Source organism: Ananas comosus, linkage group 17 (genome assembly GCF_001540865.1).
Source record: "Ananas comosus cultivar F153 linkage group 17, ASM154086v1, whole genome shotgun sequence".
In the NCBI taxonomy this organism is placed as follows: domain Eukaryota; kingdom Viridiplantae; phylum Streptophyta; class Magnoliopsida; order Poales; family Bromeliaceae; genus Ananas; species Ananas comosus.
Window position 1 is genome coordinate 4,006,410 of NC_033637.1, and position 18,689 is coordinate 4,025,098.

An 18,689-nucleotide genomic window follows, 5' to 3' on the forward strand; every position below is an offset into this window, starting at 1 on the left:
GATAGCCAGCAAATAATATAGCAGGTAACCATCCCAGATGTTAAGCGCGTGACTCGGAGAGCTCTCTTCGTGCAGTCTGTATTAACGCGGCCAAGAATGTGGAAGTAGTGCAAGTTGAAGGGTTGGTTATAGACGCGTGCGCCAAGAACGGAAGCTTCCTGAGAGCTCGACCGCTCAGCCCCTGCATCAGTTTACAGAATCGCCATCAGTTAACCAGCAACGAATATAATGCAGAGATTTGAAATTTCGCGAGAATTCTTGCAGTCAAGAGGTGAAAGTTGTTTACCTGGCACAATTCAGCTGCTTCAAGCAGCAGTCTGGGTAGATAAACTGGCCCATGAAGTTCCCCGGCCTCACAGGAATGGAGCTTCTCCTTTAAGGTTGCATAGGTCGGAAGCGGGAAATGATCGTGCAACTAGAAATTCAGAGCATTGGGTTTTAACAGATTCAGTGAATATTTCAGTAAATTGTGAAATGTTCGAGCAATGTTATAGGCTATAGTTCACTTTTTTTCCTTTTTGCTTGAGAAAGAGAAAGGCAGCATGCTATCCGTTTCATTCACTTTTTCAAAAAAAAAAAAACAAAAACAAAAACAAAAAACAAAAAAAACAAAAACTTGGTACTTCGGACTTTAGGCACCGACCATCAAGGCCCCTTGTCACGTGCACTAGGGACGGTCGGCTAGAATTCACATTTGTTGGAGGCCAATAGGCAAGGGTCCCATTATTGTTGTATCAATAATAATAACACTTTTCCAAATAAGACAAGAATATATTAGACACCGTAGCAATTATAGGGGCACCACTGCTGCTACGATTCTAAAATTTGGTTCATGCAGCTGGATAAGCACAGCAAAAGAAAACATGGCACTTGACAGCAACGTGTCTGCAAATTTCAATACATGATCAGCTGATATGTCGGTTGAACAAGTAGCCTTTATGCAGACCACATGAATCAAGGTTAATCAGGCCGGGAAAGTTCCAGTTGAAGCCGATGGCCCTTGGAAGAGGATTTATTCCCTCAGCCTTTGGCCTAGGTGTAGCTTTAAATTATAATCTATGCATCATGCGTAGATTTTTTATTATCATTATTATTTTGATCTACCGACTATCCCTAGAGCAAGTAGCAAAGGGCTTGGTGGTTGGTACCCGAGATTTTAAGTTCGAATCCTAGTTGATTCACATTTTCAGCTAAGTTTATTTCTAAATGAAATAAACGAAGCGGATAGCGTGCTACCTATCTCTCAAAAAAAAAATTTATTATTTTGGTCTTGGACTTAGATGACAGATAGCCCAAGTTCTCGTAGACATTCAAGTCTAAATATAAATGAAACTCTCTCTTTAGGTTTAATTCTTTTTGTCTTAAAAGCGACAATTGAGTCCAATCAAATAGCAATCTTAGAATAATTCAAGGATGGATATGTAGTGAATTTGCATTCAACATATTAAATTAATTAGAATTTGTAACATGCTCATGGGATTTGTAACATGCTTATACTAGAAAGGATTGTTGTCCTATTCAGCCCACCTCCAACCATGGAGCAGAAAAAGGAAAGATCAAATGTACAGAGCTCAAGAAGTAATAAAAACTCTGAAGTATTAAAAATGGGTCTAGAGTAATGAGTATTTACTTGAGGATGCGTGAGAATTCCTGCTCGTAGCAATTCTTGCAAGCAAGACCTCAGGATCTCATATCGTGCTTGAAGAGTAGGGGGACCAACATATGCTTTGATATCTGCTCGGTCAACAAAAGCAATATCTGCAATCTAGACAGAAGTGAGTTTTATGTCGATGAACATAGGTGTTCTAGAAGAAAATAACTAAATTCATCCATTTTTCTCAAGTTGAATGTGACAGAACAAGAGAAAAGAGGTTAGTTTTAACCTATAGACGCATAGATCAAGTAACTAAGGAAAAGCAACAAATGTAACAAATAGCACAAGACTATATTGTACTTTGAAACTGTTAAATCATAAGAGATAACTCTATAAAATATTGTACACTGTGCTGTTCTCAATTCAGATGCAGTTGATGGATAGTCGTAACATGAAATGCAGATGCAGAAATACCAGTTTATTCACTACAACCACTTAGGGCCTATTTTGGGATGGATAGAACAAACAGAAGTGTTGTGGAGTAAAGCTGCTCGAAATTCATTAGCAACTTCTATTAAAACCTTCCTAATAATTAACCACTGACTAGACGCAAAAGCTTTAATGGAGCTCCTGCCTTTGGGCTTCCAAAGCCACTTCTAACATAGCAAAAAGATCAATACTTCTTGTCTGCCAAATGTCTAACAACTACTTTTAAATATAGAAGCTGTTTAAGAAACCACACAATGCTTAATTTAGCGGGGTTAATATAACCATAACTAAATCTGTTTATATGTTTATGACATAAATGAAAACTGTAATATTTAGTGGGATTAATATAACCATAACTAAACCTGTTTATATGTTCTATGACATAAATGAAAACTGTAATATTACCCTTTATAACACCATCTTTTATGTATCCTATCTCGAACAACTAATTACATTTCTATTTTCTCAATTCTCATCAAAGTAATTTTAAACATTGTTTTGAAAAACAGTTCATGCAACCCACATATGCGCCCGTGTTAAGTAATCGCTAGATAACCTCACAAAAGGCTGCATCATCAAATGGCATAGGAAGAAGAGGAGCAAGCTGTATAGTATGGTGTGCCAATGATCAGCTACTCAAATACTTGAAAACAAATTATGCTAAATAAGTCTTTTGACTTCTTTCTATGAAAGAATCGAGTGGATACCAATTGCTGCAGTTATATTTGATGTTGTAAGAATGATCACATTTGGCCAAGACTTTAATTTGTCCATTTGAGTGAGCAATGCATTGACGACCTGAAAGTTTCATCCCATGATTTAGACACATGTATTCAGAGTTACACATATTCAAACAATAATTGCAAATGGATTAGTAAATCATACCCTAATAGAATCTGAAGGTTCAGAACCAGACAAGGCAGCCTGTCTGGCAGCAGCAAGGCTTTCGACTTCGTCTACAACATCACAGATCAAGAACAATAAGGATAAGATACAAATGTAAGCATAGCAAGCATAAGATCATAGTTTACCCACAATATATTTCAAGGAAAGTTACACAACTAATAAATCGACTCCTTTTCTTTGAATGCTTCATGTAGCTAATTGCTACTGCACCAAAAACACCATATGTGAGAAAACAACATTCTACCAAAATTGAACTAAATCACACTGTTGCAAAAAAAAGTAATCTAAATCCTTACAAGAGGCACCGAATATGCATGTGGATTTGTAAAAGTCCAATGTGAGTTCATATGTTACTAAACCTTAGGCACAATTTGTACACTAGGAGATCAATTACAATAGCAGAAAAAGAGCTAAGAAAATATTCACCAATCAAGACAAAGACTAGGTTGTTTTCTTCCTCCACCATCTCTTGAATTTTTTGGAAAAGTTTTGCCACCTGATTTAAAGAATGTAAAAGAAAATGAACATCAAAGATGTAAAACTTGAAAAATGAGCAACTTATGAAAGATAAGAACAATCTTCTTTACCTAAAAACTTGCCCTAGGAGCCAAAAAATCAATTAAAACTTTTAATATATGGCATAAAAAAGATCATATACATACATACAGGGTTTAGGGTATAGTATGAGAGCTCTGGTACTATAGCCTCATTTTCGATCTTAGGGTGTTCAAATCAACGATCCACACCGTTAAATATGATCTAGGGTATATAAAGTTCTTAGGAATAAAATTTTAATTTTTTTCGACATCGTTTGCTTAGTAAGTAAATCATGCCAAAATAAACAGTGAAAATTGAACAATCTTTAAAATTTGATGATAGGACTTTTGAACTCACGATCAAAGATGCTGACTTTGATCTTGATAGTTTAAAGCATTTTCTATCAAAATTTGAATAAATTTAGATTCTTCTACACCGTTAAATTATAAACCCGCCATAGTAGCTATTGAAAATTGACAATTTTAAAATGGTTTGATCATAAAGTAAACTATGTTGGAAAAATATAAAACTTTATTCCTAAAAACTTTCTAATACCCTAGATCAATTTTAACAATGTGGATCATTGATTTGAACAGCCTAAGATCGAAAACAAGACTTTAGTATCAGAGTCCCGATTCTACAGATATTATAGAAGCCTAGCTCTTTGTATATATATATACATACATACATATATATATATATATATATATATATATATATATATATAGAGTCCGGCTACTATACTATCGATAGTACCAAGCCCTTGGTACTATTGAGTTTTCTACCGTTAGATCTACCCTTTGATCATTTCCACCCGTTAGATTATACTATTAAACCAACCACCCACTCAACCCTAGGGGACCACTATCAATTTAACCGGGGACCACTATTATCCTAACCGCACATCCTTTCATCCAACGGCCAAAAACTCAATAGTACCAAGGAATTGGTACTATTGATAGTATAGTAGCATAATTCTATATATATATATATATATATATATATATATACACACAAACACACACTTGTACATATACATACATATATATATATACATACATATGAGTAGGGCTACTATACTCTTATGAGTATAGAGCTCTTCGTACTCATGAGTTGTTTTCAATGTTGGGGCTCTCGAATCGACGATCCACACCATTAAACATGATCTAGAGTATTTGAAACTTTTAGAAAATAAATTTCGTAATTTTTCGAAACCACTATAAAGTCCATTAAGCGGGTATAAAATGAACGGTCAAAATCAAACGACATCCTAAAATGGATGATCGGATCCTTCAATTTAAGATCGGAGTTATTGATCCTTATTTAGGTAGTGAATAGAATTTTCTATCAAAAATTCAACCTATTCCAATTCTTTTACACCGTTAAACTAGCAAATATCTCATACCGGCCGTTAAAAATTGTCAATTATGTGAGCTTTTGATCGTAAGGTAAATGATATCGAAAAATTATAAAATTCGATTTCTAGAAGTTTTAAATGCTCTAGATAATGTTTAATGGTATGGATCATCGATTCGGAAGTTCTATTATCGAAAACAACTTATGAGTACGAAAGCGATCGCTAGTCTCCTATACTATCTATAGTACCGGGGCTCCGGTACTATAGTCTCGTTTTCGATCCTAGGGTGTTCAAATCAACGATCCACACCGTTAAAACTGATCTAGAGTATTTAAAGTTTTTAAAAATAAAATTTTATATTTTTTCGACATAGTTTACTTCATGATCAAACCATTTCAAAATTGTCAATTTTCAATGGCTACTATGGCGAGTTTGGAGTTTAACGGTGTAGAAGAATCTAAATTTCTTCAAATTTTGATAGAAAATATTTTAAACTATCTAGATTAAGGTTAACATTCTTGATCTTGAATTTAAAAGTCCTATACTCAAATTTTAAAAATTATTCAATTTCTACCGTCCATTTTGACATAATTTATTTACTAAGTAAACGATGTATAAAAAATTAAAATTTTATTCCTAAGAACTTCATATACCCTAGATCATATTTAACGGTGTGGATCGTTAATTTGAACACCCTAAGATCGAAAACAAGACTATAGTACCAGAGTTCCGGTACTATAGATAGTATAGTAGCCTATATATATATAGAGAGAGAGAGAGAGAGAGAGAGAGAGAGAGAGAGTACTCTCAAAAGCACCAAGGGGTTGGTGCTTTTGAGTTTTTAGCCNTATATATGTATAGATGTATATATATATATATATATATATATATATATATATATATATATATATATATATATATATTGAAGTTTGTGTAATCAAGCTGTCTGAAATGAGCTACATTGCATGATGCATTGAGGCTTGAAACAAAACAGTAAGCACAGCCAAACAAGGTCTAAATCACTGCCTGCATTTTTCGGTCCTCCCTGGGATGAAAACAAAATAAGCTGTTCTTTTAAGGAAGTAAGCTACAAAGCTATAATATTCAGATAATATTTCTAATCTCAAGAATATATCTAGGTTCTCAAAACTTGACTTATCCAATTATAAGAAGGCCACTCAGCTTTGCAGGACTATATAATAAAAGAAAATTACAACACGGCAGAGAATAAAAGTCGTCATGAACATGCTGATAATATAAACATCTGCATGAGTCAAAAAAAAGGAGTAGAATAGCATACCAATTTACCACTCTCAGAAAACCATTTGCTAAACAAGGAATGAGCATTGACTTCAACCAATTGGCATTCAGAGTACCTTGTTGAAATCACTAGAGGATGAAACAAGTAAATCATATCAAATTAAATCACTAAAAATGAAATGCTATACTAACCTTGACTTGAAACGTATGGACAGCTTCTGCGCTAATGCTTTGCATAAAGATGTCTTTCCCGTTCCTGGTGGTCCATGCAAAAGGATAATCCTGTAACACAATTCTAAGAAATATGTTCTCACTAGTCTACACATTTTTTTTCTTAGTACACTAATTACAGAGTTAGCTTCTTGAGACATTCTGGGAGAAAGCCTTTTAAGCACAAAAATCACCTCACAGTTAGCAACATAGAGGTAGGTAGTTAACGAGCACACTAAATAATATTCAATTAGCACAAAGTTTGAACAGAAATTCCACTTTGCTACTATTTTGCACCATAAAAATTAGAGATACAGAATAAATGGCATACAGAAGGCAGCTTACCGGTTCCATGAAACAAGACAAGGATCTACACCTCTCTCAGTAAAGAACAGCGCACTGGAAGCATATCTCAGCAACCTCTGCTTGAGCCCAGTTTCATAAATTAAGCTGCAAATAATTATCAAAGAACTAAATAGAATCAACACCACTTTGTTATGAGCAAGAAAATATTTAATTGCCTAACAAACCTTTCCCACAGTCCATCAAATTCTTTTGCTGGTAATGCCCACTCATTGAAGATAGAAAGTGTGTCATCTCCACTCGGTTCCTCACCTGGCCCATCTTCATTAAGCTGCAACATGTGTTATTACTTGATCGAAAAAAATACCAAACTAAACATTAGTTACACCTTAGAAATCAGATAGTAGTAAAATTTTGACAAAATTGACCAGATATATACAATGTCTCAATTTGCATGGCACAAGCATATTGTAGATGAAGTTATGGATTTAGTAACATCTTCGACATATAAAAAAAGTAGTAGATACCTGGAACACATATACAACAGGCCTGACTTGCCAAAACAAGAGAACTTTATGCTTGTCCAGCCACTCATCTACAGAAGAATATTTTTCTTATTATGAAGATATTAAAACTAAAACCCAAGCACACGAAAGCTAGATATGACAACCAAAACAGGATGTTTCCAAATATCAAGTACCAGTGTCGCAGATCTGAATTCTTTGTACATTCTCAAGAAGAAAACAATCATCAACAGGCACCGGAACAGGACCATCAACGTAACTCAAGCTTCTTTTCTCTAGCATCCTGATAAAAATTGCGACAAAAATCAGGATCAATAATCAAATACTCATAGCACGGTAATAGAAAAAAGAACATTACAACAATTCATCCCGCAATGATATGCAACAGACCAAAATATCAAATGAATCTGAACTAGTAGTCTAGTACACAACCATCATATATCGTGTTGAAGGAGTCAACCACTATAAAAATGTAATATTTCACATGGATTTCACTATGGAAACATGTATGTCTGTCAACTGCAAAATGAACAATGCAAAAGATAAAAGTAAAATATACATAGATAACAAAAGAAGAGTGAATTATATTCATAGATTGTCATCTTAAATGGCCTTGGGAACAATAAGACAAGTAGTAGGATAGAAGCATTATCCTGTGTTCCCCCAAGGCAAGCATCCAGCATATTCAAACACTATAACCATATTCTATGGCGCAGGCATTTCCCTCGAACTTCTGAATTATGTGTGACAATCACACAAAGCTTATACAATTAGTTGGAACCAAATACTGTCGAGGACGCGAAGGCTTAAAAGAGGAAGTATACCAAGTCTCTCCATGTATGAGTATGCATAGAACTATCACATCACATGTGTGTATGAAAGATCTTCAGTAGTTATTAGGACAAAAGAATCCAAAATAATGTCCTATTATTCTAATCATGTAACTTTGAGGTAATGCTGGGCCATGCGGAGCTCCATGCACTGCATCGACAGCGCGCGCACACACGGAGCTGATTAACTACATTACCAGTTCCTATTTCATTCCTAAACAACTAAATTTCCTCAACTACAAGTAGCGCAGTAGAGAGATTGAAATGGCTACATTTCTCTATTTTCTCAAGATCGATTGAGACCAAAGAGTGGACAAAGCACGAACCTTTCGACCGCCACGCGAACGTCTTCGATCCGTGCTGTGCTCGACGGCTTCAAGCATACCTCAACTGCCGTCGGCGGCGGCGGCGGGGAGCGAGACCTCCATTGGAGAGCTCATCTTCGTCGTCGTCGTCGTCGTCGTCGTCGTCGTCGTCTCCACCTCCTCTCCCTCGGCGGTAGAGTCGAGGGGTTCGGCAAAACCCTAAAAAATCCGAGAATGGGAGCGGGAACGGTTTCGAAATCTTTCGATTTCCCTCGCGCTCTACTCGTCGCAACACGCGACTAGCCTTTTTTAAAGTTCTACTATTTTTAATTTAATAATTTTTACTTAATTAATTTTTTTTGGTTAAATTAATGGTAATTTGTTAAAACTAACTATTCTGAAATTTCTTTTCATGATGATGTCGTAAAATTTGCCAACTTTTTTTTTTAGAAAAAAGTAACACGCAACCTGCTTCATTTATTAAGCAAATAAATTTAGCTACATAAAATGAGACAACCAGGACCTCAAGAGGACGAAAAAGCAAAAGAACAAAGATTCACGGAAAAAAAAATGGTAAAAAAAAATCAACGAAAACATCAAGACAATATCCTAATAAAAAAATAGACGTCACCCGGCTCTATAGAACTCGGCTCACTCTTTTGTCAATACTCCGATACGATGAGCTATTAGAAAAAATATCAGTGAATAGATTTTTGAAAATAACATTATTTTTTATCGCGCAAGACCATCCACCAAGTGGCCACCACCAGTGTCAAAGCCTTCAGAGGGTCGCTCTGTGAACGCCTCTCTAGCAGCCGCTCTCAGACGATGTTGATATCTCCAATAAAAGAGTAGACGAGTCACTCTCCAAGGTGCGAGAACACACCCCACCAGCAAGGTGTGAGAAAATAACATTATTTCTATTTACCAACTATTAATGAATAATAGCTAATAGAACAATTAACTTTAGCATAGACAATCTAATTTAATTTTTAAAAACTAGTTTCTAATTGAAAGAATTAAAAAAAAAAAAACACATCTATTAAAAAAACAGTCCACAAGTTTATTTTTCAAAATAGCTATTATTGAGAGGTGCACGCTGTATTTTTATTTTAATAAACTAGTACTTTGATTTAAATGAATAACACACTAATAAATTATTCTGCAAAGCTTCATTGTAATAGTGCATCACATTTTAAAAATATAATTTAAAGTAATTTAATATTTGTTAATGTATTCTTTATTCGATCTAAAAAGGGTATAAACTAAAGACGGGGAAATGAGGATGGATAGTCTTTGTAGTATTCCCATGTTTTTGATTTGGTTTTGCACTTTTCACCAAAATACTTAAAGTCGCCAAAATTTTTAAACATCGCAATTTTAATTCCGATGAAAGGGGAAAAAGAAGAGAAAAACTAACACCTCTTCACCTTTTGGTAGGACCATTTGCTTATTTTGTAACACAGAGTTAAGGGTGGAACTGGACCCGGGCCTAAACAAGGCCTGGCCTGATGGGCCATGTTTGGGCCGGGCTTTGGGTATTAAAAATATAACTTTGGGTCAAGCCGGGCTTAAAAATTTAGGCCCGAATAAAATTTTGGCCTATTTGGGCATGTCCAAGCCCGGCCCGAGCCCGACCCAAAAGCCCGATATATTAATTATCAAAATAAAATATTTAATTATATTATATATATGTATTATTTATCTATAAAAGAAATAAATAATATAGTATATCATATATAGTATATATTGTTATTAATGATATTAATATATACTTATATATATGAGGATATATTATATATTAACAAAATATTTAGTTCCATATTAGGATATATTTGATATTAGATATTAATTATTTGATGTGATCAAACTAAAAATAGGCATTTTATTTTAATTTTATGCAAATAAAAGTATTTATGTATTATATGATAAATACATAAAATGAGCCTCTACAAAGCCCGATGGGTATTGGGCATTGGGCTTGGGCTTGGGCTTGGGCCGGGCCTTAATTTTCAAAAAAAATTGGGTAACAGCCTTACCCGAAGCCAACATTTTTTTGGGCCGGGCTTGGGCATAGTATTAACTGACCCAAACCCGGCCCAGTTCCACCCCTACACAGAGTCTTTTGCTTATTTATTTTTTATTACTATTCAAAAAATTTTATTTATCTTAAAATTATTAAAATATTTTTTAAAATTCAATCTCATTAGTAAACCAGAAAATAAAAAAATTATATTTAAAATTTAGTTCTTCAAAAATAAATAAAAATTTTTTGAAATTAAAAAGGTATATTAAATATTATCCCTCAACTGTAACATTATTTTGTTAAATTACTCGAAAGTTCTAAAGATAAGGAGGAGCCAAAAGTTATGAAATGTTCATACAACCTTATCTCCCTCCCCCTCCACACACACACACACACACACACACACACACACACACACGCTATTACTGTTCACATGAAGAAGTCGGCAGAGGAAGCCGAAACCGGCGCCGACTACTTGGAGGTCCTGAAGGCGGCGGCGCAGGCGTGGCATGCGCAGTCCGGCAACCCGAAGCCGACCTCCAGCGAGCTCCGCACCGCTCGCGCTTCAGGCTCGAGGCCATGCGGTCGGCTGCCGCTGCCGATCGCAACGGCGTCGTCGGCTTTTACACAAACAGCAGCAGCAGCAGCAGCGTGAGTGGAACGTGGGACTTCACGCAGTCGCTGTGGGACTCGTACGAGATCGTCGCGGTGTCGAAGAAGCTCGAGGCCAGCCTCGCGCTCGACGCCGACAGGGAGGCCGACCGACGCCCGGTGCCGCTGGGCCGTGCTGTCGTTGTCAGGCGGAGCGGCAAGAGAAGCAGGGAGAGCAAGAACTCTTTGAGGAATCTGTTTCACAGAGTTTCGGATTCTAAAAGTAACACCGTGTACGGTGATTTACAAGAATTAAAATACCGTGACGCGAGTTCATGTCGAAAATGATACGGTACAATATGTGCCCTGCATGCTGGGTACACAAATACATGTGTGCCAAACATATTCAACAATTTATTTCTAAATTTCTTCTATTCACGTTTTTATTTTTATCTTTTTATATTGAGAAGATTAGGCACAAAAATAACCAAGAATATTATGGTTAAACCCAAATTTTAAAACCAAAATCCACAAAAATTTCAACCATCTAGAATAAAAAAAGTTCCACAAGATGCACCTCTTTTTACTGTGGTGTAGCATCAACCATGCTTTGAGATTCAGAATTTTTTTCTTTTTTTTTCTCATATGATGGGTCAATCACTCAAACTTTTTTTAGGTAAAAACCTGTGATTTCATACTTTTTCATTTTAGTAACCGGTGGTTTAAAGTGTATCAAGTTAGTACTCAATGATTTCGCACTTTCTCACTTTAGTAGCCTGTGGTTTAAAGTGTATTAAGTTAGTACTTTGTGGTTTATTTTGGTACCAAGTTAATACCCTATGATTTTATTTTTGTATCAAGTTAGTACCCTGTGGTTTTTAAAACACAGGGTACTAAAATGAGAAAGTGCGAAATCACTGGGTACTAACTTGATACATTTTAAACCACAGGGTATTAAAGTGAGAAAGTGCGAAACCACTGGGTACTAACTTGATGCACTTTAAACCACAAAGTACTAAAGTGAAAAAGCGCAAACCACAAGGTGCTAACTTGATACATTTTAAACCACATGGTACGAAAATGAGAAAAAATGAAACCACAAGGGAGGTATTTGAAGTTTTTCCTTTTTTAACTATCTTTTTGTGTAGGAATTATTGTAGAAAAGAAAGATACGAGAGAATTCATGAATTTTTTCGAAGTGACTAACACTAAACATTCCACTACCAAGAAAACGCAAGGAATCTATCCAATAATATACTTTAATAGTAGTGAACAGAAAAATTCTGTATATTAGTTGATCTTATTATCGATCATGTTAGACCTGACAAACGGACGGGTTGGATAACTCACGGGCGAGTCATTGTACCCACGGGTTACTTGGGCATGGGTAAAATTTACCCACAAATTTTTGAATAGCCAATATCTTTATCCATACCCGCCCACGGGTGGGCGGGTGGGTATGCAGGTTACCCGCAAATTTTTTTCTTTTTTTCTCTTATATTTTTTAAATGCAAACACATATATATATGTTTTAAAAATATAACATAAGTCATTTTTTAAAATATCATAACATACAATAAAAATATTTAAAGTCTTAAAGCAAAAAACTTTTGTAATATAAAAGACGCGATAAGAAATTAAGGTTAAAATTTTTAGGATGGATAAAAAAAAATATATGTATTTTAATTAAGAAAATATTTTTTTTAATTAAAAAAAATATGTGCGGGTATCCGTGGGTACCCGCGGGTTACTCAAAATATCCACAGCTTAATGGATACCTATTCGTTTTATCCGTAATTTTTTGAGTTAAAAAAGTTGGTACCCATACCCGCAAATTTGCGGATAACCCGCAGATATGAGTCGAGATTGTCAGGTCTAATTCATGTTGATCCTATCATTTTAGCCAAATCAATAGACCGCTGCTATTGTTGAGATCAATCCTGCCTCACAGATGAACGGCGATAAGAACATCTGCACTCTCAGACCAGCTACTAACTAGCTTTTTATACTTCGAAAAGAGAAAAGCTTTAATTATAAAATAAAACATGCTTTTGAACTCATTAGCAGAAACTTTAATTTGAAACGGTCAGGTTTTCTACTTTTACTGTAAGAGAATGTAACCAGAATGACTTTAATGACGAAAGTTGCTAACATTTATTTATATAATTCTATTTAAAGAGCACTTTCCTAAGCACGGATTGATCGAACCAAACTTGCCTTTAAAGTTATTTAAAGTTAGTCATTGCTAAAGTTTACTTTGGTAAGCCTAACCTTTGTGAAAGTGGGAAGCATCCTTGAATATTCCGAAGCTCTTTGAGGTCAGGTCCCCAGAAAAGTACTGAGTGGTTTTTGAATACATATCTCTGTGATTGGTGGGAGACATAATATCATGGGACAGATACATTTGATGTTACGTCCTTTCACAAAATATTTTATATGGCAGTCACATCTCATCATTTATATTCTAATAAATCAAATTATTTTATTGATACATTTTGAGTTATCTTTTTTCATAAAGTATTTTATGTGTCAGTCACACCTCATCATTTGTATTCTAACATATCAAATTATTTTATTTAATAATATAGTTAAATAAAAATATTTTTTTTAAAAAAGGGACTAAATATGATTAGTTAAAGATACCATAACATTAATATGACCACCATTTTTTAATTTTTTTTTAAAATTTTTTTAGGTTCTAAAGAGTAAAGACCCAGGTCTTTTATTCCCGGGCTTTTACTGTCCAATCCAATGAGTGTAAAGAAGGGCTACAATAGATGGGACAAAGGGGCACACATTATCCCTTCTTTTAATGGTAAAGGAAACAAAGACGGGGCTATAATATTATTTTTGAGCAGGCCATTTGACTACAACAATGTTATGGAAAAAGGAGATCCTGTAGTCCCAAGTAGGGAATTTTAGTGCATGTCAATTTCTACTTTTAGATTCTTATTTGATAGATTTTTTGATTTACTCAGAAAACTTATAGCAGTTAGCAGATGAAGAGGATAATCAAATATTTAGAATATAATATCGGCCTTAAAGTCAAATCATATTATAGATGAAATATACTAAAAACCTTTCAAGAGCAAAAAATCAAACATCTATTTTATAGTTATATAGAAAAATCTTCATAGTTAATAAGTTATCTCTAGATAACTTATTATGACACATAAACAGGACCTAAGGTGTAGCATTATTTAACAAAGTTGCAGCAGAAGCAGAAGCAAAACTCCTACATTAAAATACACACTCACACACACAAAAAAGGAGATAAATGAAGTGGGCCAGTATGATTGCTATTTTCATTAGCTTTCGAAGAGACTTATTAGTCATTGTTTAGATTATCTTTTCAGGCACCATTGATGAGTTCATGAAAATGGGACATAGATTAAATTGCATTTGATGTCTCTATCATGTGCCTCAGAATGATGCACCACTAATTCAGTACAATTGTCTTAAAAAAAGGAACCTTCCTTTTCCTTCCTTCGCAATTCTAAGCTAAGCACCGAATTTTCGATTTGGAAATGACTTTACACTTGCATCTATAATTATAGGCAAAAGTAGATGCAGATGCACTGAAAATTGCAGAAGATCAAGCAATGGCAGAGACACCGACTACATAATCAAGTTTTTATCACCCAAGCTCAAAATCCATGCAGATACTTTGGAATAGCCAAGTAAACTTTGTTGTACTCCTCTAGATATGGTCAGTGCTTCAACATACATTGTTACATAAAGAGATACAATTCAAGAGGATTGTGAGCTGTACATTTTACATACTTTTCATAGGCATAGTAAGTCCAATTTCTGATATTGGGTAATGTCTAAAGTTTGATGTAACATGATTTTCGTAAGTTTCCGGATGGGTTGTGCAAAATTCTGTTCCTAAGTATCAGAAACAACTAATATGAAGATGAGAAGCCCCACACGAATAAGAAGCTACTTCCTATAATCCTTTTAAATCATATTCAAAAGGAAGTTAAAAGCTGCTCTAGTTCACCAACATAACTGTCGCTGACGAGTTTTAACTCGATAACAATTGGCAAGACATTAGCTACTGTAATCGAAGCGGCACCGAACATCTAACTTGTACAAAACAAGGTTGTATATTCAGGCTCTACCTTCCAAAATTCAACTTGTTTTCAACTTAGCTGGCATTTGACAACTTTCAAACAGTGACAGCAAAGATAAGTGCCAGATAAGCATGGCCACATAAATAAGGACATATGACCATGTGCACCGCTACGTTGTACAGCAACAAAAGAAGGGGGATAATTTACACTGAAGAATTTTACAAAAGATAGAGAGATCATGTAGTTTGTAAAAGGAATCTGAAAAAAGAGGAAATGATCCGTGAAAGATGCAAAAGTTCAGCAATCGGAGACCCACAGACACATAGCATTCGAAATGCACCAGAAACATACACACAATTGAAATTTGATATGCAACGACTCCACACAATCCCCTTTTCCTCAGACACTTCTCATCTTCAGAATTTATTCATCGAATAGGCTATTAAAATTTACCTAAATATGACAATTGTAGTAGACTGGATAATCCTCAGAAGAAATATCTTAGAGACGGTTGTTGAAACTCAAATTTCAGGGAAAAAATGGCAACACTCTAAAAGTCGGATAAAGAACCACGAGTCAAGTTGCTGAAATATGAAGCTACGGTCTAAACAGCATCAGTAAATTGGAGTCAACCACAAGTCACAACTACAAATGATACATTCATGCACAAGAATTTTTCTGCCCTTAAGTTTGACTTAAAAGCAAAAGCAATAAAAAGGAGAAAATGCCAAGGTTGAATAGGCCATTGTTTTCTTTAGAATTGCACAGTTCAATTTGCGTCAGCAGTTTCTCTGATAAATGCCAAATACACCTAAATACCTTAAATAAATCTTTTATCTTTTTTTTTCCCCCCACAGCAGAGTCAATTAAAACACATCAACATAGAAGAAATCTCGCCATAAATCATATTAAAAATTCGCCTCAAAATGAAGAACTCCAATACATGGTGCATCTCAAGGTGCCGTTAAAATATCTAGGCTACTGCAAAAGACAATTACATGAATAAATTAATTCTCCAACAAAAACCAATTTCCTAACTCACAATAACACAAGTTTGGACTTTGGAATGTCGGCTGATTTTCATTTCAACAAAAACAGTGCGATTCACATACCAACAATTCGAAGAAAAATGAGCGATCTCCGTTGGTAGTTACACTCTGTCGACATCCTTTTGTCAGATAAACAGTGCGAGAAAGCATGTAGATGGTGTTTGCTCTTCAATCATCTTAATAGATAATAAGCTCTAAAAGTTGTCCATCCTCCACTTCTCACTGAAGAGTCATTCCATCTACGGTTAGATACTTGTTTACCGTACAAAGTGGCGATCTCTGAATCGATTGAAGGAAACAAGTGATATAGGGGATAAAGTTTAGCCACTCTCTCTTATGCAGTTTCCGGGTAGGAGATATCTGTACTGTTCGACATTCTGTAGTAGATAGCCAGGAAGATGAACAGCAGAATATGTACGTGGAATCGGCCCCAGCTTTGCAATGATCTCTTGAAAAGTGTATTCCTCAGGAAGCATATCGAATAGGTCCGCTCCTCGGCATATAACACTTTGAATCCTGGATCGGTTGAGGTAATACTTAAACCTCACGCGGTCCACGTGACTATACGCCCTCATCTTGAACACGAAATCGCTGATGCGGCGGAAGCAGAAGCTGCAGTGCCACCCCGAATCAGCCAATAGGTTGTCAGTCTGCCGGAAATGTGCGTATCTCGTCTTCCCTGCTCGATAGCGGTGGACCGAAGCCCTCCAACTCTTATCATCAAGGTAGAACTCGAACGAATAAAGATAATTCCGGAGCTGGAGATGCAGTATCTCAGGAATATCATCGCACCATCTTAACAGGTCGATCGTGTGGCCGCTAGGGATCTCATCGACGTCGGACATGATCAATAGGTCATCGTCATTGATGCCCGCGATTCTGATCAACTGGTCCAACGCCACTCTCTGATACGACTCCTCGACAAACGGGTTCTCCCCCTTCACGAATCTTCCACCGACCGTGCCATACGTGAGCCTGGACTCGGCAAACTCAAAGCGGTCACGGTTCTCTGCAAAGTAGAGCTGCTTTCTCAGGCCAGTGAAAGTGGAATTGGATTCGAGGAGCACGAACTCGGAAACGTAGGGGCTCAGCTCATTCCAACGGATTTTCAGGATGTCGAGCTCGTTGCTGAAGAGCACAGCATCGAAGACTCTCCGCGGCGATTCGCGGACTCTCCATCCGTGGAGCTTGCAGAGGTGGTCGAACGACACATTCTCATGGTAATAATGAGGGATGGTTTCGAAGGGCTTCGGCGGAGATTCCCAAAGCGGGCGAAGGAAGTAGGTGATCTTCTGGCCATGTACATATATGACGAAGATGAGTGTCGGTAAGCCGACGAAGAGGAGAAGTAATGCCTTGAGATCGAACCCGCGGAGGGCGCAGCGCAGCCGCGACATGCTCAGGGCGGCCCTCGCCTGCACAGTTCGAGAGAGAGAGAGAGACAGAAACACAGCAGTTAATGCATGCCCTGATATACCAATAACAGCTAAAATAACTAACAACAACAACAACAACAACGAAGGAGCACATCCAAAACCATAACATGGTATTGCTCATTAGGAAATATCCAATTTTGATTTCTAATATTGCAAGAGGAAGCATCAAATGAATTGAAACAGCACCAAAATGCAAGGAACTAACAACAATAGAGCAAATCCAAACTCATATCTTGGGCATTGCTCATTCATTGCATATCATTTTTCGATTCCTAATAGAACAAGAGGCAACATCCTATGCATCCAAATTGTACGCAAAAACCAGGGAACCAAATACACAATTTGGAAAAGCAATAGTTGTGGTAGTAAAGATCACCAAAGATCAAAACTTTGATAAAATACCAAATTCATACCAAAAACCAACAACATAGCACAACCAAATGGAATCAAAATCAAACCAATCCAACCCCTTTTCCCAAGCAAAAAAAGAAATAAAAAAGAAAAAAAAAAGATCCCCCCCTAAAAGTAGATCTCAACCACGAAAGAAAAGGGAACAAAATAAATATATAATAAAAAAAAATGGAGAAAATTTTTACCTCTCCACACACATCCTCGCAAAGATCATCTGATTTCTTCGAATTATAATACCCAGAATCCGGCATCGCGAACCCAAACGGGAAGGAGAAAAAAAAAAAAACCAAATCACAAAAAGCCCAAAAGTCCCTAAAAATCCCACCTTTTCTCTTCAACGGAAATCTCAATCAGGATAAACAATATTTTTTTTAAAAAAAAACCCTTTTTTTCCCCAAATTTCTCTACGGATTCCGCCTTTTTCTCCTCGCAAAAGCCTCAAACCGTCCAAATTCTAGCCGTTTGAGAGGTTGAGTGGCTCCTCCTATTCTCCTTTTTCGCTTTTTTTTCCCCCAAAGCTCCTATTTTTATTAAGCAATTTAGCAACCCACCCCTAAATAAAAGTAATATTTATACCCCTATCTAAGGAAGTGGCCTTTTAATGTCCTTTCAAATCCAAACTCCCCTCCTTCCTCTCAGCTTCTTCTGCAACCCAACACGGCTAAGAAAGAGAGAGAGAGAGAGTGTGAGAGAGAGAGTACACAAATACTTGGAGAGTAGTAGCAAAAGAGCACTCTTTGGTGTCAAAAGGTAGAGAGAGAGAGATGGAGATGAGAAGTGTTTTG

At 36.1% G+C, this 18,689-nt stretch overlaps 3 protein-coding genes across 3 annotated transcripts; 1 reads left to right on the forward strand and 2 right to left on the reverse strand.

Annotated features, from left to right (window-relative positions):
• Window positions 44-8,398, reverse strand: LOC109723439 (pachytene checkpoint protein 2 homolog; the record flags this gene model as incomplete). Its single annotated transcript, XM_020251795.1, is given in 13 exon segments — window positions 44-181; window positions 287-415; window positions 1,631-1,758; window positions 2,791-2,881; window positions 2,969-3,039; window positions 3,416-3,485; window positions 6,184-6,259; window positions 6,336-6,425; window positions 6,699-6,803; window positions 6,884-6,987; window positions 7,184-7,251; window positions 7,357-7,463; window positions 8,337-8,398. Coding segments are annotated over 12 exon segments (1,176 nt in total), but the record flags the coding sequence as incomplete, so codon positions are not given.
• LOC109723267 lies at window positions 10,607-11,392 on the forward strand. Its single transcript, XM_020251585.1, is given in 2 exon segments — window positions 10,607-10,879; window positions 10,882-11,392. Coding segments are annotated over 2 exon segments (594 nt in total). The 5' UTR covers window positions 10,607-10,684; the 3' UTR covers window positions 11,281-11,392.
• LOC109723279 lies at window positions 15,891-18,689 on the reverse strand. Its single transcript, XM_020251602.1, has 2 exons — window positions 18,090-18,689; window positions 15,891-17,472 (listed from the first exon to the last, which is right to left on the reverse strand). The coding sequence occupies exons 1-2, from the start codon at window positions 18,153-18,155 to the stop codon at window positions 16,378-16,380; spliced, it is 1,161 nt and encodes a 386-aa protein (XP_020107191.1). The 5' UTR covers window positions 18,156-18,689; the 3' UTR covers window positions 15,891-16,377.

Coding starts and splice junctions, on each gene's coding strand:
- LOC109723279 (XM_020251602.1), bottom strand. CDS start 18,155: ATGCCGGATTCTGGGTATTATAATTCGAAGAAATCAGATGATCTTTGC. Junction 17,473..18,089: donor GCGAGGATGTGTGTGGAGAG/GTAAAAATTTTC, acceptor CGAACTGTGCAG/GCGAGGGCCGCCCTGAGCAT.